The 17,896-nt window shown below is 52.2% G+C and overlaps 3 protein-coding genes across 7 annotated transcripts in view; 1 reads left to right on the plus strand and 2 right to left on the minus strand.

The window, feature by feature from the left end:
• Nucleotides 1–1,788: 1,788 nt before the first annotated feature.
• On the plus strand, nt 1,789–16,727 carry LOC111536119. 2 transcript variants are annotated; one of them, XM_023202404.2, is made up of 3 exons: nt 1,789–2,068; nt 2,473–2,875; nt 16,533–16,727. In XM_023202404.2, the coding sequence occupies exons 1-3, from the start codon at nt 1,868–1,870 to the stop codon at nt 16,562–16,564; spliced, it is 636 nt and encodes a 211-aa protein (XP_023058172.1). In that variant the 5' UTR covers nt 1,789–1,867; the 3' UTR covers nt 16,565–16,727. The 2 variants fall into 2 exon arrangements, with proteins under 2 accessions (XP_023058172.1, XP_023058170.1); XM_023202402.1 differs by lacking the exon at nt 16,533–16,727 and adding an exon at nt 5,296–5,513.
• On the minus strand, nt 3,333–13,950 carry GDPD2 (glycerophosphodiester phosphodiesterase domain containing 2). Of its 4 annotated transcripts, none has more exons than XM_023202398.2 (16): nt 11,884–11,988; nt 11,516–11,619; nt 11,115–11,208; nt 10,861–10,920; nt 10,499–10,597; nt 10,227–10,320; nt 9,957–10,102; nt 9,749–9,831; nt 9,505–9,655; nt 6,914–7,135; nt 6,568–6,716; nt 5,479–5,629; nt 4,272–4,421; nt 4,062–4,144; nt 3,784–3,812; nt 3,333–3,690 (listed from the first exon to the last, which is right to left on the minus strand). In XM_023202398.2, the coding sequence occupies exons 1-16, from the start codon at nt 11,986–11,988 to the stop codon at nt 3,638–3,640; spliced, it is 1,773 nt and encodes a 590-aa protein (XP_023058166.1). In that variant the 3' UTR covers nt 3,333–3,637. The 4 variants fall into 4 exon arrangements, with proteins under 4 accessions (XP_023058166.1, XP_023058168.1, XP_023058169.1 ...); XM_023202399.1 differs by lacking the exon at nt 5,479–5,629 and adding an exon at nt 13,599–13,950 and having other exon boundaries at nt 3,349–3,690; nt 4,272–4,419; nt 11,884–11,997; XM_023202400.2 differs by lacking the exons at nt 5,479–5,629; nt 11,884–11,988 and adding an exon at nt 13,599–13,950 and having other exon boundaries at nt 4,272–4,419.
• The window catches only part of KIF4A (kinesin family member 4A), a 134,900-nt gene continuing 133,076 nt past the window's right edge, over nt 16,073–17,896 (minus strand). The window contains exons 30-31 of the mRNA XM_023202397.2: nt 17,116–17,238; nt 16,073–16,837 (exon numbers count right to left, since the gene is read on the minus strand). Of these exons, the coding sequence (XP_023058165.2) occupies nt 16,634–16,837; nt 17,116–17,238 (327 nt within the window). The 3' untranslated portion in view covers nt 16,073–16,633. The remainder of the gene's footprint in view (nt 16,838–17,115; nt 17,239–17,896) is intronic.

Genomic DNA, 17,896 nt, shown 5'->3' on the forward strand with positions numbered 1-17,896 from the left:
TCCATAGGCTCCCTGCCGCTCAGACTGGACTGGGTTGACAAGGCTGGGAGGAGGTCAGCCACACTGAGACACTGTGACACTTAACTAGGGAACCGCCCTCCCAACTGCTAGGGCTCCAGTCTGAGACCCCAGGGGGACAGTCGCCCCCTACGGACCAAAAGCGGCCCCACACCGCTGCAGGCAGCTCTGGTTGCTAGGCAACCAGGCGATGGAGGACTTCAGGAAGGGATTTTCAAGCAGAGACCATTTCTCTCCCCTTCCACCGCCTCTCCTGCTCCTTCAGCAAATGGACGGGGTTGGGACCGCGGTCCGCTGCTGTCTGATAAGCTGGGCTCATTCTTGAAAATAGAGCTTCACTGGGTGACCTCCATTTTGTGTGTGGTGAAACGATCACTCTTGCCCCAAATGTGGTTTCATCTGGGGGCTGGAGACTCGGGTCGCTGAAGGTGGAAGTTTCTGATTTGCAAGGAGGGGAGGAGCATTGTCGTGGGTGTGCACCCTTAGTCAATGGGAATTCTAGCAAATTGAGCTTGCGTGGGAATAATTTTGATCAGTCCATCAAGATTTCCTCACGATTCCCAATGTATACATTAGGAAACTCTTACGTTAGCCCATTAACATAAAAAGGTCCATTGGAATGACAACATATAAAGGATCACTCATACCTCACTGGGGACAACTTTTCCATGGCTTTCATGAATACGGTTTCTCTCCAGACAAGGGAGAGATCATGAGGTCTGTGAATCCCTGTGAGTAGGGACAGGGCCCAACAAAATGGAAAGAAATAAAAAGAATGGCGGGGTTGGGGGTGTGGTAAGCACAGAATCTGGCAGCTTCTGAGCTCTGTGTCTGGTTTGGGGATCCCCATCTCTGTGCCCCCTGTGTTAGGACCATGCTGAAGCACTCCATCCTTATGAAGGCTGTGAGGGACCACAAATCCATAGGGTTTCCTTCTAGTAACCTAGCATTCTGGCCCAGGAGTGGGCCCAGGCAGGCCAAGGCCATGACCAAAACAGTCTTTCCACTTGGGACGCATCTCTTCCTTCTCAGCTAGTACAACAGAAGCTTGATTGTAGCAGAGCCCCAAGCCATGGCAAGCTTAGGGGAGAGCTGTGCCCAGGAGTCTCCTCGTGGGCTTTCCCTCCAGAGTTCCAAGGTAGAGATACCAGGGTGAGGTAACTGGCAGCCAGAGAGCATCTGGCCCAGCCACTGCTCAGTCCACATCTCCACAGGGCATGGTGGCAGGGGACGCTTCTTGCTCTCTGTGTTTCCAAACTGAACTGGGTCGGGGCTGTGCTCCTGCTCTATTAATAGCCCCCTTGCCCAGCCTGCTAGCCCCAAACCCGGATGCCAGAAGCGGTGAGTCAGCAGCTAAAAATAACGAAGAGCAACTACATCTGAACCCCAATGAGCAGCTCCCCCGGGTCCTCCGCCCTTAAGTTTTTGTCAGTGTCAGAATCCAGCCCAGGGCCTATAGGTTAAGCCGCTATAGCTGTCCAGTTCTCCTGGGGAAGAGAGTGAGGATTTCCGGTGGCAGGCTCAAGGTTGCGTACCCAAGGCTAGGGGCTAGGAGAAAGGGGTTAGAGGCTGGGGCTGGGTGCTGTCGTTCCGGTTGGGGGGCCAGACGCTGAGGTTAGAGGACCACAGCTGAGAGTGTGAGAGCTGAGAGGCTGGGACTGCAGGGATGGAGTTGCTGGAGGTCTTCAGGGTGAGGTTGGGAGGTGAGGGGAGGAAGAGACTGGGCGATTGGGAAGGGACATTAAAGTAGGGATGGGGGAGGAGGTACGTGCTGAGAGGTGACAGCCGGGCAGTACCAGGCCGACTGGGGGCCCTAGAGCTAAGGCTGGTAGCCAGTCTGACAGAGGGGATGGATCGGGAACCCGGAAAAGTAAGGGAACGCTGCTCGAAAAGACGGAGTGTGGGAGAGACCTGCCCGGTACACAGCGGCGTGGACCCCCAGGAAGACCAGGACCGGAGCACTGATTGCGGCGTTCGTTCTCCGTGCGCCTCCAGCCTCCCCGCGCGTCGCATGCTGGCACCCCCGCCCACCGTGCCAGCTGCAGGCCAGGTACGTGGGCGCGGCCGGCCGCCGGAGCCGGAGTGTGCAGGGATACGCAGAGAGGGCGGGGCGGCCAGAAAGGGAAGGGGTGGGCCCGGGAGAAGGGGGCGGGAACACAGATTCAAACTCGCCTGCGTCCAGCCGGAGACCGGAAATGGCCGGGGACTCACTGGGAACTGTAGTTCCCGCGGCTGCCCAGCAACCGAGGGTGGGGGGCCGGGTCTTGTCCCGATGATGCCAGTGCTGCCCCAGGGTCTGGCGAGAGAGGAGGAACCGAGAACCGGACCTCCCTACCTGGCCAACTCCTTAGTTCCACTTCCCTCCGTGTGGAGATACGAACTAGGTCGAATGTGGGTGTGGCGGAAGACTGTGGGGTCACCACAGAGCCCCTCTTGTCCCCGTTTTTGCCTTAGGCCCTCCCTGCTTCTACTAGACTCTTCATCCTCGGTCAGCTCCGCACTGGCCACCTTAGCTGCGGAGCCCAGGGACTCCCGAGCCGCAAACGCATTGGGGAACTTGCTCCTCGAAGGGAAGGCTGGGCCGGAAATTGGACCCTGCTCGCAGCCCAGAGGAGCGAAAACTTGTGGAAATCGGACCTTGCCCTCGGATTCCTGAGTCAAGGACACGAGTCCCCAAGCGGCACGGAAAACAGGTGGCATTCAGCAAATACGTCACGGCGACAACGGATGCGGCCCTCCTCCTGGGGCGGCCACAAGGTGGAGCTACAGCGCAACCCTGCACCGCGCGCCTGGCCTCCGGACGCCCCCGAGGTGGCTGCTCTCCCGCGGGCCTCCGGCGAGTCCTTCATTGCTGCAGGTGATTCTCCTCCCACCTCCAATCCACCTCCTCCCATCTCCCCATGATGGCCCCTCAAGGTCGTGTCCCATTCAACCACAGATGGAAGGTGCTTCCTCTCCCCAGCCCCTGAGCCAAAAAGATTAGGCTGTGACCAAATGGAGATTACATTCCTTGAGTAACAGATTAAGACAAGATACAGGAACCAACCTGCCTTGAAGAAAAGGCTGCGCACAGCAAAAAGCCACCTGTAAGCACAGAATTACACGGCTAGACGGGCTCTTCAGCTTCTGGCCTCTAGGCAGGAAAACAGCTAAGTTGCAAGGGTCGGGGAAGACAGTACCTCGTGGAGTGGCGATGGTGTCTCTATCATCTTACAGTTCTCCGGGAAAGACCATTTCGTTATCTCCTTCAGTCCCTCTTCCAAGCTATCCCACCCCGACACACCCTGTGCCTTCTATGCAAGAACACGTGCACACAAGTCTGAGACATTATCCGAGCAATCTCCCTTTTACTTCCTCTGTTCTAGTTTCATTTGGGGAGAAACTCCCCAAATGACTCACTGTGTTCCCAAACATCTCAGGTCAAAACTCCAAGGGGGGCAGATAACATAGCAGCTTAGGGAATGCCCATCACCTGGGCCCTCATGGTTCAAAACCTCCTGTTGGCAAAGCTCCCCTCACTGCAACCCACCACCCCCGAAGCATTCCATTTCAGCTGCTCTCCAACCCTTGCTGTTTGCGCAATGTAGACTGGCTTGGGTGGTGAGGCAGGGCAGGGCATTCACTCCATCATGAAATTGTTGATCCTCCTCAGCAGCACTGCTGTTTCCAAGCCTGGGGAGGAGCGGGAGGGTAGATCATCTAGGGAGTGAAGCAAGGGGAAAGCTACGGGAGGAGAATTATGAGGTGAGGGGAGAAAGTTCTTACCAGTTTTCCCTCTCTTCTTAACAAATCTCCTGTGGGGAGAAAAGCTTCCCATTGTGAGTTCAGCTAGCTTCAAGCCGGCCCTTCCAGCCCCCACACCTGCTCCCTTAACTGCCTTTCCCATATTCAAGCCAATTTGATAGTATAAGGAAGGGCCTAAGAATCTCAAAGGAACTAAACAGACCCTCAGCCCTGGGCAGCATATATGAGTCTGAAGCAGCCTCATCACCAGGGCCCTGGAGAAAGTAAGGACCCAGAAAGCTGAGGCACAAAGCACTCACCTTTGGAAGAGGAAGGTCCACAAAAGCAGCATGGTGGAGACAGAATTGGTAATGACCCATATGATTAGGTAGGTTTGAGGGGTCTGTGAAAATAGGAAAAAGTCCCAAGGGTAGTATATCAGGGGAAATAAGGAAGGAAGAGAGGGACAGGATTAAGGAAAACCATGGATGGGAGAAGAAGAGGAGAGGTGACAGTCCCAGAGCCCTTACAATAAGCCAGATAGGGTAACGCATCTGTTGCAGCAGCTGGCAGTCGTTGGTGGTGACCGAATCCACCCCTGCACACCAAAGCAGGGAGAAGAGCCAGGGTTTGTTCACTACAAATAGGTTCACTGAGACATTATCCTTGTGCAATGCCCTGTGAAGGTGGGAAAGAAAATAGGGAACATCCAGAATCATGGTGCACGGGACATGGGAGGCAGCCCCCTGCCTGTGCTTGAATCTACAGTGCCACTGCCAAGGAGGTATCAGCTCTGCCTTTCCATAGCAGCCCCTGACCAACAGTGATTTTCCTTTCATAGCTGAACTCTGTCTTCAGGTGGATTCCACCCATGGGTACTAGCCTTGCTATCTGGGGCCACACAATGTGTCTCTCCCCTGGGTCCTGAGCAGAGGCCCTGTCTCCCTGAGCCTTCTCTTCTCTAGGCCCCACAGCTCCAGCTCCTTCAGCCATTACTCTTATTATTTCCTTCCCTGTACAAGCCTCTCTAATATGATATATTGCAATTTATCAATGTTCCTTTGAAAATATGGGGCCTGTCTCTGAAAATAATATCCCAAATAGGCTTGGACCAGCCTTTTTTTTGAGACAGGATCTTGCTCTGGAGTGCAGTGGCACAGTCTTGGCTCACTGCAGCCTCGACCTCCTGGGCTCAAGTGATCCTTCTGCCTCAGCCTCCCAAAGTGCTGGGATTACAGGTGGGAGCCACCATGCCTGGCCAACTTGGGTCAGCTTTGAATAGAGCAAAACTATCTCCTCCTGTCCTCTGGGCACTATGCCTGTATTCAGGTAGCCCAGAGTCAGGTTAGCCTTTGGCAATGTTACATCCCACTGATGACTCACTATGTATACTGTTTAATGAAAGCCCTGATCTTTTTCACACATGTTCCTGTTGATGCCAGTGTCTCCTCTCTGGTCTTTATGCAACTGAAATTCTTTTGGGCCCCAAATAGAGGTCTTTACATCTATCCCTGGTGCATTTCATCTTGCTAGATTTGGCCTATCTTTTTCCAGCACCTAGACCTTTCAGGGCATCGATTCCATCATCAGTGTATTCATCACCAATTCACATCATTTGGAAACATGATCAGCAGTTGATTAGCAGCTGATGTTGACCAAGACAAGACTAAGGTGAGAGCCAAACCCTATGTCATGTCTTCCTCTTTGGTGATAACTTGGGGAAAGAAATACCTATATAGCTAGGTGAAGTGGCTCATGCTTATAACCGGGAGGCTGAGGGGGACAATGGCTCAGGCTTGTAATCCCAGCACTTTGGGAAGCCAAGGCAGGAAGATTGCTTGAGGCCAGGAGTTTGAAACCAGCCTGGGCAGGTAGTAGGAACCTGTCTCTACAAAAAAAAAAAAAAAAAAAAAAAAATTAACCTTGCATAGTGGTGTGTGTCTATAGTCCTAGCTACTCAGGAGGCTGAGGTGGGACAATCACTTGAGCCCAGGCGTTCAAAGCTGCAGTGAGCTATGATCAGGCCACTGCACTACAGCCTCGGTGACAGAGCGAGACCCTATCTCTAAAAAAATTTTTTTAATTAAAATTCAAATTAAAAAAAGAAATACGTATGATAACTGGGCTATCATTGAGTTCACATTTTTCTATCTGAACACAAGGACCTTATAAGAGGCTTTAGCAACCAGATACTTTGAAGTCCGTTATGGTTCAGCTGGGTCAGCTTCTGGGGCTCAGCTCACATCTGGGACTCTCCCTGATTCATGCTGTCTTACCCTGATCTCTTTGTTGTGGAATAAAATCCTTCCCGTGGCCTACAAGGTCCTACCCAATTTGACCCCTGCCTGCTTCTCTAGCTTCCCCTTCCCCTTGCTCATTAGGCTACTGTTCCTGTTCTGCAGCTCGTAGTTAGCTCCTTGTGACCATTCAGGTCTCAGCTTAGATATCACCTCTTTAACCAGCCTTCCTAATGTGGCTGCACCCACCTCCCTGCTCCAGCCCATCACTCCCAAACCTAACCACTCTTCTACATCTCTCTGTTTTGTCTTCATAACACTTTTTCACTTTCCAATATGCATGTATTTCGTTAAGTGACTTATTCTCTGTTTCTTTCAGTAGTACATGTATTCCACAAAAGCAGGAACCTTGTCTGTCTGATTCGTGTTGTGTCCCCAAAGCCTGCAATACTACCTGATACAGGGCAAGTGTTCTGTAAATACTTGTTGTATGAGCGAATGAATGAAGAGGCTTTGCTCTCCCTGAACTGGTTCTTCCCTGCCATTAAGCCTCATGTGATCCCCTTGGTTCCTTTCCTCTAGCACTCACTTGATATCCAATAGTGGCAGATCTTGATAGGGGAGGTTGAGAAACTGGGGCCTCTCAGTTCTGTTGCCTCCCTGATGTCCATATATCTGGCGCATTCCAGGTGCCCGTCGTTGGACATTAGCACGATCTTCATCTGGTAGCCAAAAGACCTGTGGTTCAGGAAGGATGGGTGTGAAGCTGGGGAAGACCTAGGGATTCCAAGGGCAGGGACAGGGGCAGAGAGGTTTGACCACAGAATGGGATATGTGAGCTGGGGCAGGGCCCTGGGGCTAGGGGCAGCCTCAAAATCATCATCATCATGGCCTAGGGAAGGCAGGGTGGGGAGAGGGGGTCCTGGAAACATCACCATGGTTTGGGGCACCCTTGCATTCAGCACAGTCTCCAATGTCTGGATCACGAAAGTGTCATAGTATGTGTGGTTTTGTGGGGGTCGGCGCAAGTCGAACATGATGGAAAGGTTGAGGGCTGCGGCTTCCTCCAATAGCTCTTCTAATGCTGGTACCGTCTGATTCTCAGCCTCTTTCTGATCAGGGCCTGCCAGCGGTTTGGCCCCCCAGAAAGGTCGCCTCTATAAGAAAGAACAATTATTTCAAGACCAGAAGAGGCCTCCTGGCCTTGCCCCCATCCTCACTATCTTCACTCATATCTTCCACTTGGTGTCCAGCTTCTCTCCACCTCTGAGCCAGGGCCCTTTTCCAAACCGTGGCCTTCTTCCAGACCATCTAACAACTTACTCTGTGACCTCAACCTCCTGCCCTTCCAGTTTCCTAACTTCCTCTCTCCCACTACATCTTCTCGTTGGTCTCGAGGAGACCTCTGCAATCTTAACCCTTTGGTTTCTTCCCAGTTCATCAGCCCCTTTCTAGCTGCACCTACATCTCCTACCCATGGTCCATCCACAGCTTGGACTACTTTTCCATAGCACTCTCAGCTCCCTTTCTGTCCCACTTGCCCTACAACTCCCAGACTGATTCAGTTCTACAATTGTCTGCCTCCTCTACCACTAGAACTGGGGACTGAGCACTGCCATGGGCAGAGTACAAAATGTGGGCTCTTGGCACTGCAGTCCTTATTTTTCGCTCTCAGCACTGCTTAGCAATCCTTTTACTTGCTCTTGATTTGCTCCCTCTTCCATTCCCCCTAGTGTTATTCCAAGCCTCTGCTACTCTCCTCTCCTCTCCTTATTCTCAATGAATGACCTCACTTCCTAATTGCTGACATGGATAAAGCTAGCTATCTAACACTTATTAAGGACTTACTGTGTGCCAGGCAGTGTTCTGAGTACTTTGTGTGTATTAACTGATTTAATCCTCCCAATAACCCTACAAGGTAGGCACTGTTGTTATTCCCATTGTACAAATGAGAAAATTGAGGCACAGAGAGACTTCAGAAATGCTGCCTCGGGTCACACAGCCAGTAAGTGGTGGAGCCAGGGTTTAAACCCAGACATCCTTTGCTCTTAATCACTCTGATCTGATATGATGTAAAGAATTAAATGGGGCCGGGCGCGGTGGCTCAAGCCTGTAATCCCAGCACTTTGGGAGGCCGAGACGGGCGGATCACGAGGTCAGGAGATCGAGACCATCCTGGCTAACAGGGTGAGACCCCGTCTCTACTAAAAAATACACAAAAACTAGCCGGGCCAGGTGGCGGGCGCCTGTAGTCCCAGCTACTCGGGAGGCTGAGGCAGGAGAATGGCGTAAACCCAGGAGGCGGAGCTTGCAGTGAGCTGAGATCACACCACTGCACTCCAGCCTGGGTGACAGAGCGAGACTCCGTCTCAAACAAAAAACAAAAAACAAAAAACAAAAAACAACAACAACAACAACAACAAAGAATTAAATGGAAAAGAAGCAAATGGCAAAAGAGTCTGTGTAATGATTCTATTTGTGCAAAATAGAGAGTGTGTGTTTGTGTATGCAGATGCACCTTGACTTATGATGGAGTTTTATCTTGATAAACCCATTTTAAGTTGAAAAGATTGAAAATCAAAAATGCATTTAATAGACCTAACCTACTAAATATCCTAGCTTAGCCTAGCCTACCCTAAGTGTGCTCAGAACTTACATTAGCCTATAGTTAGGCAAAAATCATCTAATACCAAACCTATTTTGTAATGAAGTATTGAATATCTCATGTGATTTATTGAATATTGTACTGAAAATGAAAAACAGTTGTTGTATGGGTACTCTAAGTATAGTTTCTACTAAATGTATATCAATCTCAAATCATCATAAAGTAAAAAAAATCATTAAGTGGAACCTCATAAGTCGGGAACTGTGTGTGTGTCTGTGTGTGTGTATCCAACTGTTAACAGTGAATATTTCAGAGGGATTGGATTATGGGAGACTTTGATTTCTATGTTATTTCTTATTTCTCTGATGTTTTACTTTTTACAATGAACATGTATTACTACTTTTACAATCAGGGAAAGAGGAACTGAAAAAATTCAATATCCTTTTAAATATTTTGTACCACTTACAGGATTGAAGTTGACACTTCTGGGCCAGGCATTCGGAGATCTTCAAGGCCAAGCCTCTGCTCCCTACCACTCCCATGAATTGTCTCTCTCAGTTACGTTCAGCCACATTTTATTCCTGGAAACACCCTTTTTCAGACTTCTGGGTTTCACATGTCCTCTTCCCTCTGACGGAGTTCCCGTTCCCTGCTTTGTGCATCTTAGGAGAAGACTCTCATCTTCTCCTGTATGAATCCACTCCTGATTCTCTCCCAGGCAGGAAACTGTTTTTATTGCTCTAGGTTTCCTGAATCGTCTGCTGCCTGGGCTCTCTACTAGGTGGAAGTGACTTGAGTGAGAGCACAGACTGTGTTCTTATTGCCTAGCACAGGGCTGAGCAAATGCTTATCAACAGAATGAACTCTGCCCTCTCTGAGTGTCCCTGTAGGTGGCTGCCTCTTTGCAGAGGCTGTCCTCACCTCTAGGAACCAGGACCCAGCATTGAGTCTCTTCAGTTCAGCCCAGGAGAAGTCACTGCTGTGGGCTGTGATTCGGGTTGGGAATACAGAGGCTACATTCGTGGTCCTGCTCAGGTGCTCATCATGCATGAGGAAGGGGACCCCGTCGGAGCTGAGGGCACAAGGGGTGTCAGAGGGCCAAGCTCTGGGGCTGGTCATCATATCCTTCAGCCCCCCAGATCCCCTAAGCCCCAGCTTCCCTCACCTGACCATCACATCAGTCTCAAACACAGTAGCTCCGCATTCAGCTGTCTTCCGCAAGGACATCAGGGTGTTCTCGGGAGCCAGCTGTGAAAGGGAATAGGCGATGAGGTAGCAGGGGAGGGTGGGAGACTGGGAACCCACAGCCCTGGCCGCTGTAGCGCGGACGAGCAGACCTTCCTGACCCTTCCAGCATTCTGTCCAACACTCACCATGGGGGCCCCTCGGTGTCCCACCAGCCCAGGCTTGGGTGGTAAGTCTCTGCGTTCCATGATGCAGGGCGAGGAGATGCATAGCGGGGCCAAGTAGATGACCAGGACAACTCCAAAAAATAGGAGCAGTAGCAGAATCTTGGGACCTGTGGGGAGCGGGGGACAGGCTTTCAAGAATGGGCAAGGGGAGAGCTCTGGGGACGGAAGGCAGAGTGCAGGTGGCGGAGCATGAGTGGCCAGCAAGGGTGAGTGGGGCAGTGGCATTGGCACCTCTTCGGTGGATACGGTAGAAGGTATCAGCCACAGGCCAGGCCAGGAGGGTGATTCCAGCGGCTGCTCCAATATGAAGGAATGGGGCTGTGGCCTGTGGACAAGAGCTGGTGAGGCAGGCTCTTCTCCAGTGCCCCTCCCCGCTTTCCTCTTAGGGCCTGACTGCTGCAGTTCAGAGCTACCTATAGTCTTGGGGGAACAGGAGCAAGATACGTTCTAGAGTTGGCTGCAAGCCAAGGCTCCCGCCTAGACACGGGAGATTGGCCACTCACCTGCAGTGACACACGCAAGCTATGCCACTCCTGCTGCCATTGGATGTCCAGTCCCACAAGGCCAGCGGCCACAAGTAGCATAATGAGGAGCAGCAGCACCTGGGGGCCCAGGGATGAATGAGGCCTTTTGGTCCATTTGGGCTTATGGTTGGTGAGCTGCTCCTTCACTCTCTGGAGAGGGGACCCGACCCTTCCCTTCCCCTGACGCATCTGCTTTCCTCCTTTCACTCAACAAATACTTACTGGGCTTCAGGTCCTGGGCTTGACCCCCCGGGGGTATAAAAGTGAGGTCCTCAGCAAATAGCCAGCCAATTGCTGGGCCCAGTGGCCCCCTCTCCCATGCATTCCCATCCCTACTGTACCTTGTGGAGGCTGTGCAGATGCAGGGGCTGTCTACAAAGCCGCAGGAGCAGGGCCAGGACCTGGGGGCAGACAGTGGTGGGACTTATGGGGCACCAAGAGGGGAGCAAGGTTACTGAGGTGGGCTTCCCAGGCTGGTACCTCCCTCCTACCCAAGAATTAGCCCCTCCCTCAGTGGCCAGGATGAGAATAGGGAGCTAGAACTAAGCAGGAAGGAAGGCTGAGGTGGGGTTAGGCCAGCGGCCTCCGGACCCACCAATAGCAAGGATGCATATGTGACCAGTAGAGAGATGACCAGCAGGAATGCCAGGGACCAGTCCATCCAGTGTCCCCAGCGGCGGAAGAGGAATCTGTGGGAGGGGAGAGGGAAGTGTCCAAGTGGGGGAAGGGGTGTCAATAGTGGCCTGAGGGGAGGTGGGGTGGGTGGATCCAGGAGGACTAGAAGGGAGCGAGGAGAAAGCCCCTCACGGGGCCAGGGGCTCCAAGGATTGAGATTTTGTGGAGGGATTTTCTAAGGAGATTGGGTAGCAGCAGAGCTGGGTTTGAGGAGCTGGGCAGGGCTGGGGGATGACTGACAGTGGGGCGCCTAGGGGTCCCAGGGTGGGGAGCAGGTTGACATGGATGCTGGGGAAGCGGCGGGGGTAATCCATGACACACTCATTGAAGTTGTGCAGGTCATTGAGAAGGACGAGCCCGATGTACAGCCAGCCCAGGGAGAGTAGGAAGGTGAGGAACAGCAGGCCAAACCAGATACAGTCGCACTGCAAAGGGGCAGGAGAGAAACTCACAACCAATACCCACTTGAAGCTCAGAGTCCCCAACAGGTGGCAGCTGAAGGGAGCTGCCTGCCCCGTGTTGGGCTGCTCTGCTCAGGGGGCAGCTCTTTCCATATTTGAGGGAGATTTTCTTCCTGGGAGAGAGAGCCCCTTCCCCCAAACTGTCTATGAGCACAATTGGCCTTCTTATCCCCTCCAGTGGGCCTCTGCCTTCTGACTTCCAGCCTCCCCCCTCCATCCCTACTCCACCTTGCTGGTTTGCATCCTCTCTCTGGGGCATTTCCTCCAGTGGCAGCTATACAGGCAGTGGAGGCAGCGGGCCCAGACGGAGCAGCAGCCGGGGGACTCGGCCATGGTGAAGGCCTGGGGGAAGGGACACTCAACCATCAGGGACCCTGGCAGAGGGCAGATCCCAGTCTCCCTCCCAGTGTATCTGAGGAGCCCGGGGGAGGAGCAGAGGCCTGGGCCGCTGCTCAGCAACGGAGGTCACGGGGCAGGCCCAGAGTGCCAGACTGGACGAAGCGAGCAGCCCCAGCTGCAAGCCTGGCAATGGGAGACAATCTCCAGAGCCTTCGTTTCCCTTTAATCTTGATACCTGGAGAGTCAGTGGGACACCCAAGAGGTCCAGCCTCTTTTCGGGCAGGATGCATATCCACTGTCTCCAGCTCCTCCCCATTTAACAGCACACACCTCTGGGGATGGAGTACTTGCCCTGGGGGTAAAGAACTCAAGAGAAACTGCCCAGGGTGGGGCAAACTCAGTTCAGCAAGTTAAAGCAGGTTTGGCCAAGCTGGAGGCAGCCCCGTGCTGAATTGCTTTCCGCTTTCCGGCCCAGGAAGCAGAAGTAACCTGAAGCAAAGGTTCCAGTTCTGACCTGGGGCTAATGAAGGCCCAGCTAGTTGGCCGGTTGCTATGGATATAGAGATTATTCAGATCACAAATCCCTGAAAGATTCTCTGTGTCCACCTCCCAGGGGACAGAGGGCACTGCCAAAAAGAGGAAGACTTGAGGTGAACATGTTGCCTGGGTCACTCCCAGTCTTCTAAAGGAATCTTTGGATTTTCAAAATACAAAGCCTCCCCCTCAAGTCCTGCCCTTTCCTGCCCAGTCATCCCCCTACCCCAACCAGAAGCCCAGACCCGCCTTCAGGAGCCCCACCCTCTAAGTTAGCTTTGGTCAGAGTACAACAAATGCAGGGCAAAGGTGTGAATGCGGGGTGTGGTTGTCTTGGGGCAGGGGACCCCTGTACCTTATGCTTCTGGGTTTGGCTGACTGAGCTGATCCCCAGACTTGGCTGGGTATGTGACTGATTCTACACGAGAGGGGGTGCGATTTGTGTCAGCATTTGTACTTGTGTTTGCACAACTGGCTGTCGGTACCAGACGATTTCAGGTGACTTTGAGTATGTAAAGGAGCCCCTGGATACACCCAAAGTGTGTGAGCATGTGTGCATGTGGGCTGAGGGACAGGACCCCTTGTCCTCCGAGCTCCCCAGAGGCTATGGAGTCTTAGAGGAGTGCACAGTGGCTGGGTCCGGTAAGGAGGAAGGTGTGGCTGCTTCCGAACTGCCCTCTTTATGCTGCCTTGGGAAAGGAGGGTTAAGGGTAGGGGTGAGGAGCTGGAGCTGGGGGAAGGAAATCTCTGCCCTGAGACCCTTCCCGGTAAAAAGCCAACCCAAAGGGAAGCCCTTGCCTCTGCCCATCTTGGAGCTGGTTTGATAGCCTGCCCTAAGCTCTTGCCTCCCCTGGGGTCCTACCCCTGTGCCCCAGACACTGCCTTCCAGAGTCCCCTCCCTTCAGGAGCTGTCTGTAGGATGGGATCAGGGTCTGAGCAGCCTGAAAACCCCAAGTAGGGGAGCTGACAGGGGTGCCATTCAATCCCCTGGTCCAAGCCCAGCGGGATGGAGCTGGTCTCTGCTCCACAGCTCCCAGCTGTAGCCCCCCAGCCTTCCCGAGCCCTCACACCTTTGCTCAGTGGCAGCTCCGCTCCACTCTGCTCTCTGCACTGCTTCCCAGCTCCTCTCCGAGTGGTCTGCCTCCTCCCTTTTTCAGTCCTCGGTTCAGCCCTATGAGTCAAACAGGTGGCACTGTTGCCACCTACAGGAGGCTGTGTGGGTCCTCTCCCAAGGCCTGCAGCTGCTCTGTGTCCTGGGCATAGCCCGAGTGGGAAGATGGAAGGCAGGAAGGGGGAGGGAGAGCAAATCTGCTTCTTCACTTGCTGGCGGTCAGGGGGCTTGGGGTGAGGAATTCCTTTGTGCAGCCTTTCCCATCCCTCTGTCCCTCCTCCTGTTCCCCTCCCAGTCACTGCCGGGCCTTTGTCCTGGCTCAGGGAGGCGAGGGCTGAGGGCACAGGCTGGCGGGAAGCTGGGGGGGAGGTGACCACACAACTTTGCAGCTTGGCAGTGAGGAGAAGAGGTCCAGCCAGCCCACTGGAAAGGCGTGTGTGTGTGTGTGTGTGTGTGTGCGTGCGTGTGTGTGTGTGTGTGTAAGTCTAACATCAAGTCTCAAGCTCCCTGGGAATACAGCCTTGATTCATTAAGCCCCCTCCCCTCTTGAGCTCCTACTTCTAATTCAGCAAGGTGCATGTGTAAGAAGCTGCAGCCTGGAGCGGTGTCTCACACCTGTAATCCCAGCACTTTGGGAGGCCGAGGCGGGTGGATCACCTGAGGTCAGGAGTTCAAGACCAGCCTGGCCAACATGGTGAAAACCCTGTCTCTACAAAAAATACAAAAATTAGCCAGGCATGGTGGTGTGCACCTATAATCCCAGCTACTTGGGAGGCTGATGTGGGAAGATTGCTTGAGCCTGCTCGAGGCTGCAGTGAGTTGAGATTGTGCTACTGCACTCCAGCCTGGGCAACGGAAGCTGCAAGCTACTTCCTGAACTCTGGACAGCAAGTTGCCCTGTTTCTGGACCAGAGGTCCCCATGGGCCTTGTGGATCCTGGGTGACACTAGTAGTTCTCCCGTCTTCCCTCATCACCCCAGACAGGAGATGCTCATTCAGGACTTGTGTCATTTCTACTGCCTTGTCCCTAAGGCATATGAGTCTCTTTCCAAGAATCCTTTGAGGAGTGTAGCGTATATTGGGGTCACAGGCTTTTGGAAGATGAACACATACAAAAGATGCTGTTACTATAGCATCAGCGGGGAAGGGCCGGTTAGCACGCTATAGAGTTTGCTTAGTGCTAAAGCACAGGGGTCTGGGTGGGATGGGGGCCGGGGGCTGGCTTGATTGACCTCTCCCTCTACATTATGCCTGATGCGGTGACTCGAGGTCTGGGGGCTATTAGTGCAGTGTTGGTGGGAAAGGATGTTTTCTCTGGGGATAAGTCTGCTTCCCCCTCCCCCGCCACACACTGGATTTCAAATAGTGAGAAGGAAGACTGGCTCTCTTATGCCAAGAGCTGGCCCCCCTCCCACTCAGCCTTCCCATTGTGTCCAGAGGCTCTAGTTGGCAATGGCAGAGGCTCCCCCGGCATTAAAATGCAAAGAGAAGCAGGGCTGCTTGCTGGCAGGAGGCCAGGGAGGACCAGCAGGTCACCTAGTCCATTGCAGGCTTCATTCTAGGCAGACTGTTGCTCAATTTCTTTTGCTTGGGCTCTGGTGGATTCTAGAGGAGTCTTGGCTTTTGAGTTTTTGGGGATGGTTTGGGAGCTTTTTTGGGGAGAAGGGTTTTGGGATTCAGAATGCATAGATATGAAGCGCAGGGCTTGTGAGCACCTCAGAAGACAAGGCCAGTCAGCAGCCTGTGTATGGTATTCCAGGGCTGGCCCCCTTTTAGCTTTAAGCAGAGATGGAGAACCCTGATACATTGTAAGGCATAAGCGTCTTTCAAAGGAGAATGCAAGGAGCCAGTGCCGTTCTGCCCTGGGACTGGACAGCAGTATGGTGCAATGCCCCACCTACACTAAGAAATCAGGCTGCAGGGCATTAGAAGTGGCCGCTGCTGGCACTCTAGAGAGTTGGCTAGAGTGAAGCTTGGATGGTAGCTCTGCGTTCGGGTCCTAGCTCACTAACTTTGTGACTCTGGGTAAGTTACTTAACTTCTTTGTACCCCAGTTTCCTCAAATGCAAAATAAGGACATCTATCTGTGTTGACCTTTGTGTGTGTGTGTGTGTGAAGAACAAATAGAATTGTGGCAAGAACATGGAGATGGTTAGTAAACGTGGTTTCTTCCTCCCAAATCTGGAAGCCAGGCAGGTTCCACAGTGGAGGTCAGGCCACTGGCCTTGCTAACGTGATTCTGATTTCTTAGGGTAGCAGAGCAACATAAAGACATGTCACACTCCACACTACCTTCTGGGAAAGAGGACAGCTACAATAAGGCAGGGAGGCTCAGGTACTTGTAATGAATCCCCTTAATAGCTTCCTCAGGGGCTCAGGAACACAGGTGGAAATTTTATTTCTCCCTCTAGCACAGAAGGATCTTCCCAAACAGTAGATGGGCTAAGGTTTATTTACTTACTTAACATTTAAAAATAATTCATTTACTTCAACAACATGGAAGACAATTGAGAGTACTATTGAAACACAATTCAGAGAAGGTCAGGACAGTACAGATCACAACCCCATTCCTGAGGTGGAATGAAAGATCTAAACCAGGCCTCCATCCTAGGCCAGGCTCCTCCGTTAAGCAGAGACAACCAAAAGATAAGAAAGCCTTGGCCTCATCCCCGTCATGAGATAGCCTGAACTGCTCACAAATAAGAAATAACTTGATGATTTTGAGGACTGGTTCCTGATGAGTCATTAGGAAAGTCAGTTGGTTCTCTCTTCAGTAGGTGGTTTGGCACCCTTCTGGAGAACAGTGAGTAGTAGTCTGGAGCTGGAGGCTGAGGGCCAACATCCAACAGAGGTTACCTTCTTTTCAGTAATGCTTTTTTCCTTTTTTCAACAGCAAGAAACCTGAAATCCAGAGAAGTCATTTAAAAACCCCTTCTGGCTGCAACCTGAAAGATCTCCCAAGCCGGACTGAGGGTAGAGACGATGACTCCAACTTCAGTGGGCCTCTTCTTCGATAGGGGAGCAGCCAGAGAAGAAGCTGGTGTTGCTGGCCAGAGCTCGTTTCTTTCTCTTCCCTGGAGCCTTATTTTCTTGGTATTCTGTTGCTACATGTTTCAACTCTGGGAGGTCAAAAAGGGAGGGAGCTGGGGGAGTCTCCTTTGACAGCACCTGCTCCACGTCGCACATCTCTTTCAGGATCTAGGAGGGACAGAGACAGGTATGAATAGACTTTAGAAAGGGGCAGAAGCTCAGCCCAGCCGAGCTGCTATAGATGCTCGACATACTCCCAGTAGTATGAGGTATTCTTTAAGATCATTCCATGGAAAAAACCAGACTCTAGTCTATGCGTGACCCCTAGTTCCCAGCAAGCTGATTACACCTTTACTCCACCTGCCTCTCTTCTACTGGTCTGTCATGGATAATGCAGAGAAGGATGCTAATCCAGTTTTCCAATGCCTGCCTTTTAGCCCACCTACCTTGCTGTTGGGGGTGGCACAGACGGGATTAAAGAAGCTCAATCCTGGGGTCACCTCTGTAGGATCCTCCAATTTGAAGGAGCCTTCGGAATCCTGGGTCCGTTCAACAGTGCCCAAGCTATCCTGAAAATCAAGCAGACAGGCATATTATAAATTTGGCTGCCAGGATTGCAAAATCAGTCTGCTCCCATTTAACCAAAGAGGTAACAGTTCTAAGTGCCTGATTAGTCAGCTGAAGCAAGTCTTAGGGAGGCCCTGCTTGGGGAGGTCACAGTGTTTGACATACTCTGTCCCTGAAGAAATGGGAGCAATGCTTGTAGGTAGCCTCTGAAGGCAAAGACTAGGTAGTGGCATGGGACATCTCACAAGGACAGGTTTAAAGCAAAGAAAACCTTGGTCATTTGTTTGACTAAACTCCCCCTCTCTACAATCTGCGATATCCCTTTTAGCATCCATACTGGGTGTTGCCTGTATTAGTATTCCTTTCAGTTAACGAAACTGATTCTGAGAGACAGACAGATAGAGATGGGAGGAGGGAGGGAGGGGCCATGCCCCTCTGCCTGGAGGCCCTTTCATGGAGCTACTACATGACTCTTGAACCCAAATTGAAAAACCACAGGAATAGACGATCCTCAAGGTCTCTGCTACTTCTACAGTTCTTAGCCTGACTTCTGGCTTGCCTATGTATATTACAAGTTTTTTTTTTTTTTTTTTTTTTTTTTTTTAGGTGGAGCTTCTCTCCCCTGGCCAGTGTGCGGTGGGGCGATCTCCGCCCGGCTCC

Source organism: Piliocolobus tephrosceles, chromosome 12 (genome assembly GCF_002776525.5).
Source record: "Piliocolobus tephrosceles isolate RC106 chromosome 12, ASM277652v3, whole genome shotgun sequence".
In the NCBI taxonomy this organism is placed as follows: Eukaryota; Metazoa; Chordata; class Mammalia; order Primates; family Cercopithecidae; genus Piliocolobus; species Piliocolobus tephrosceles.

Bases quoted from the DNA above. Each gene is read 5' to 3' on its own strand.
- LOC111536119 (XM_023202402.1), top strand. From the start codon at position 1,868: ATGGATCGGGAACCCGGAAAAGTAAGGGAACGCTGCTCGAAAAGACGG. The intron at 2,069-2,472 runs GTACGTGGGCGC...TTTTTGCCTTAG, and splicing joins CCGTGCCAGCTGCAGGCCAG to GCCCTCCCTGCTTCTACTAG. The intron at 2,876-5,295 runs GTGATTCTCCTC...ATCTTTTTCCAG, and splicing joins CGAGTCCTTCATTGCTGCAG to CACCTAGACCTTTCAGGGCA.
- GDPD2 (XM_023202398.2), bottom strand. From the start codon at position 11,988: ATGGCCGAGTCCCCCGGCTGCTGCTCCGTCTGGGCCCGCTGCCTCCAC. The intron at 9,832-9,956 runs GTGAGTGTTGGA...TCCCTTTCACAG, and splicing joins GACACCGAGGGGCCCCCATG to CTGGCTCCCGAGAACACCCT. The intron at 3,691-3,783 runs GTAAGAACTTTC...GCTCCTCCCCAG, and splicing joins TAAGAAGAGAGGGAAAACTG to GCTTGGAAACAGCAGTGCTG.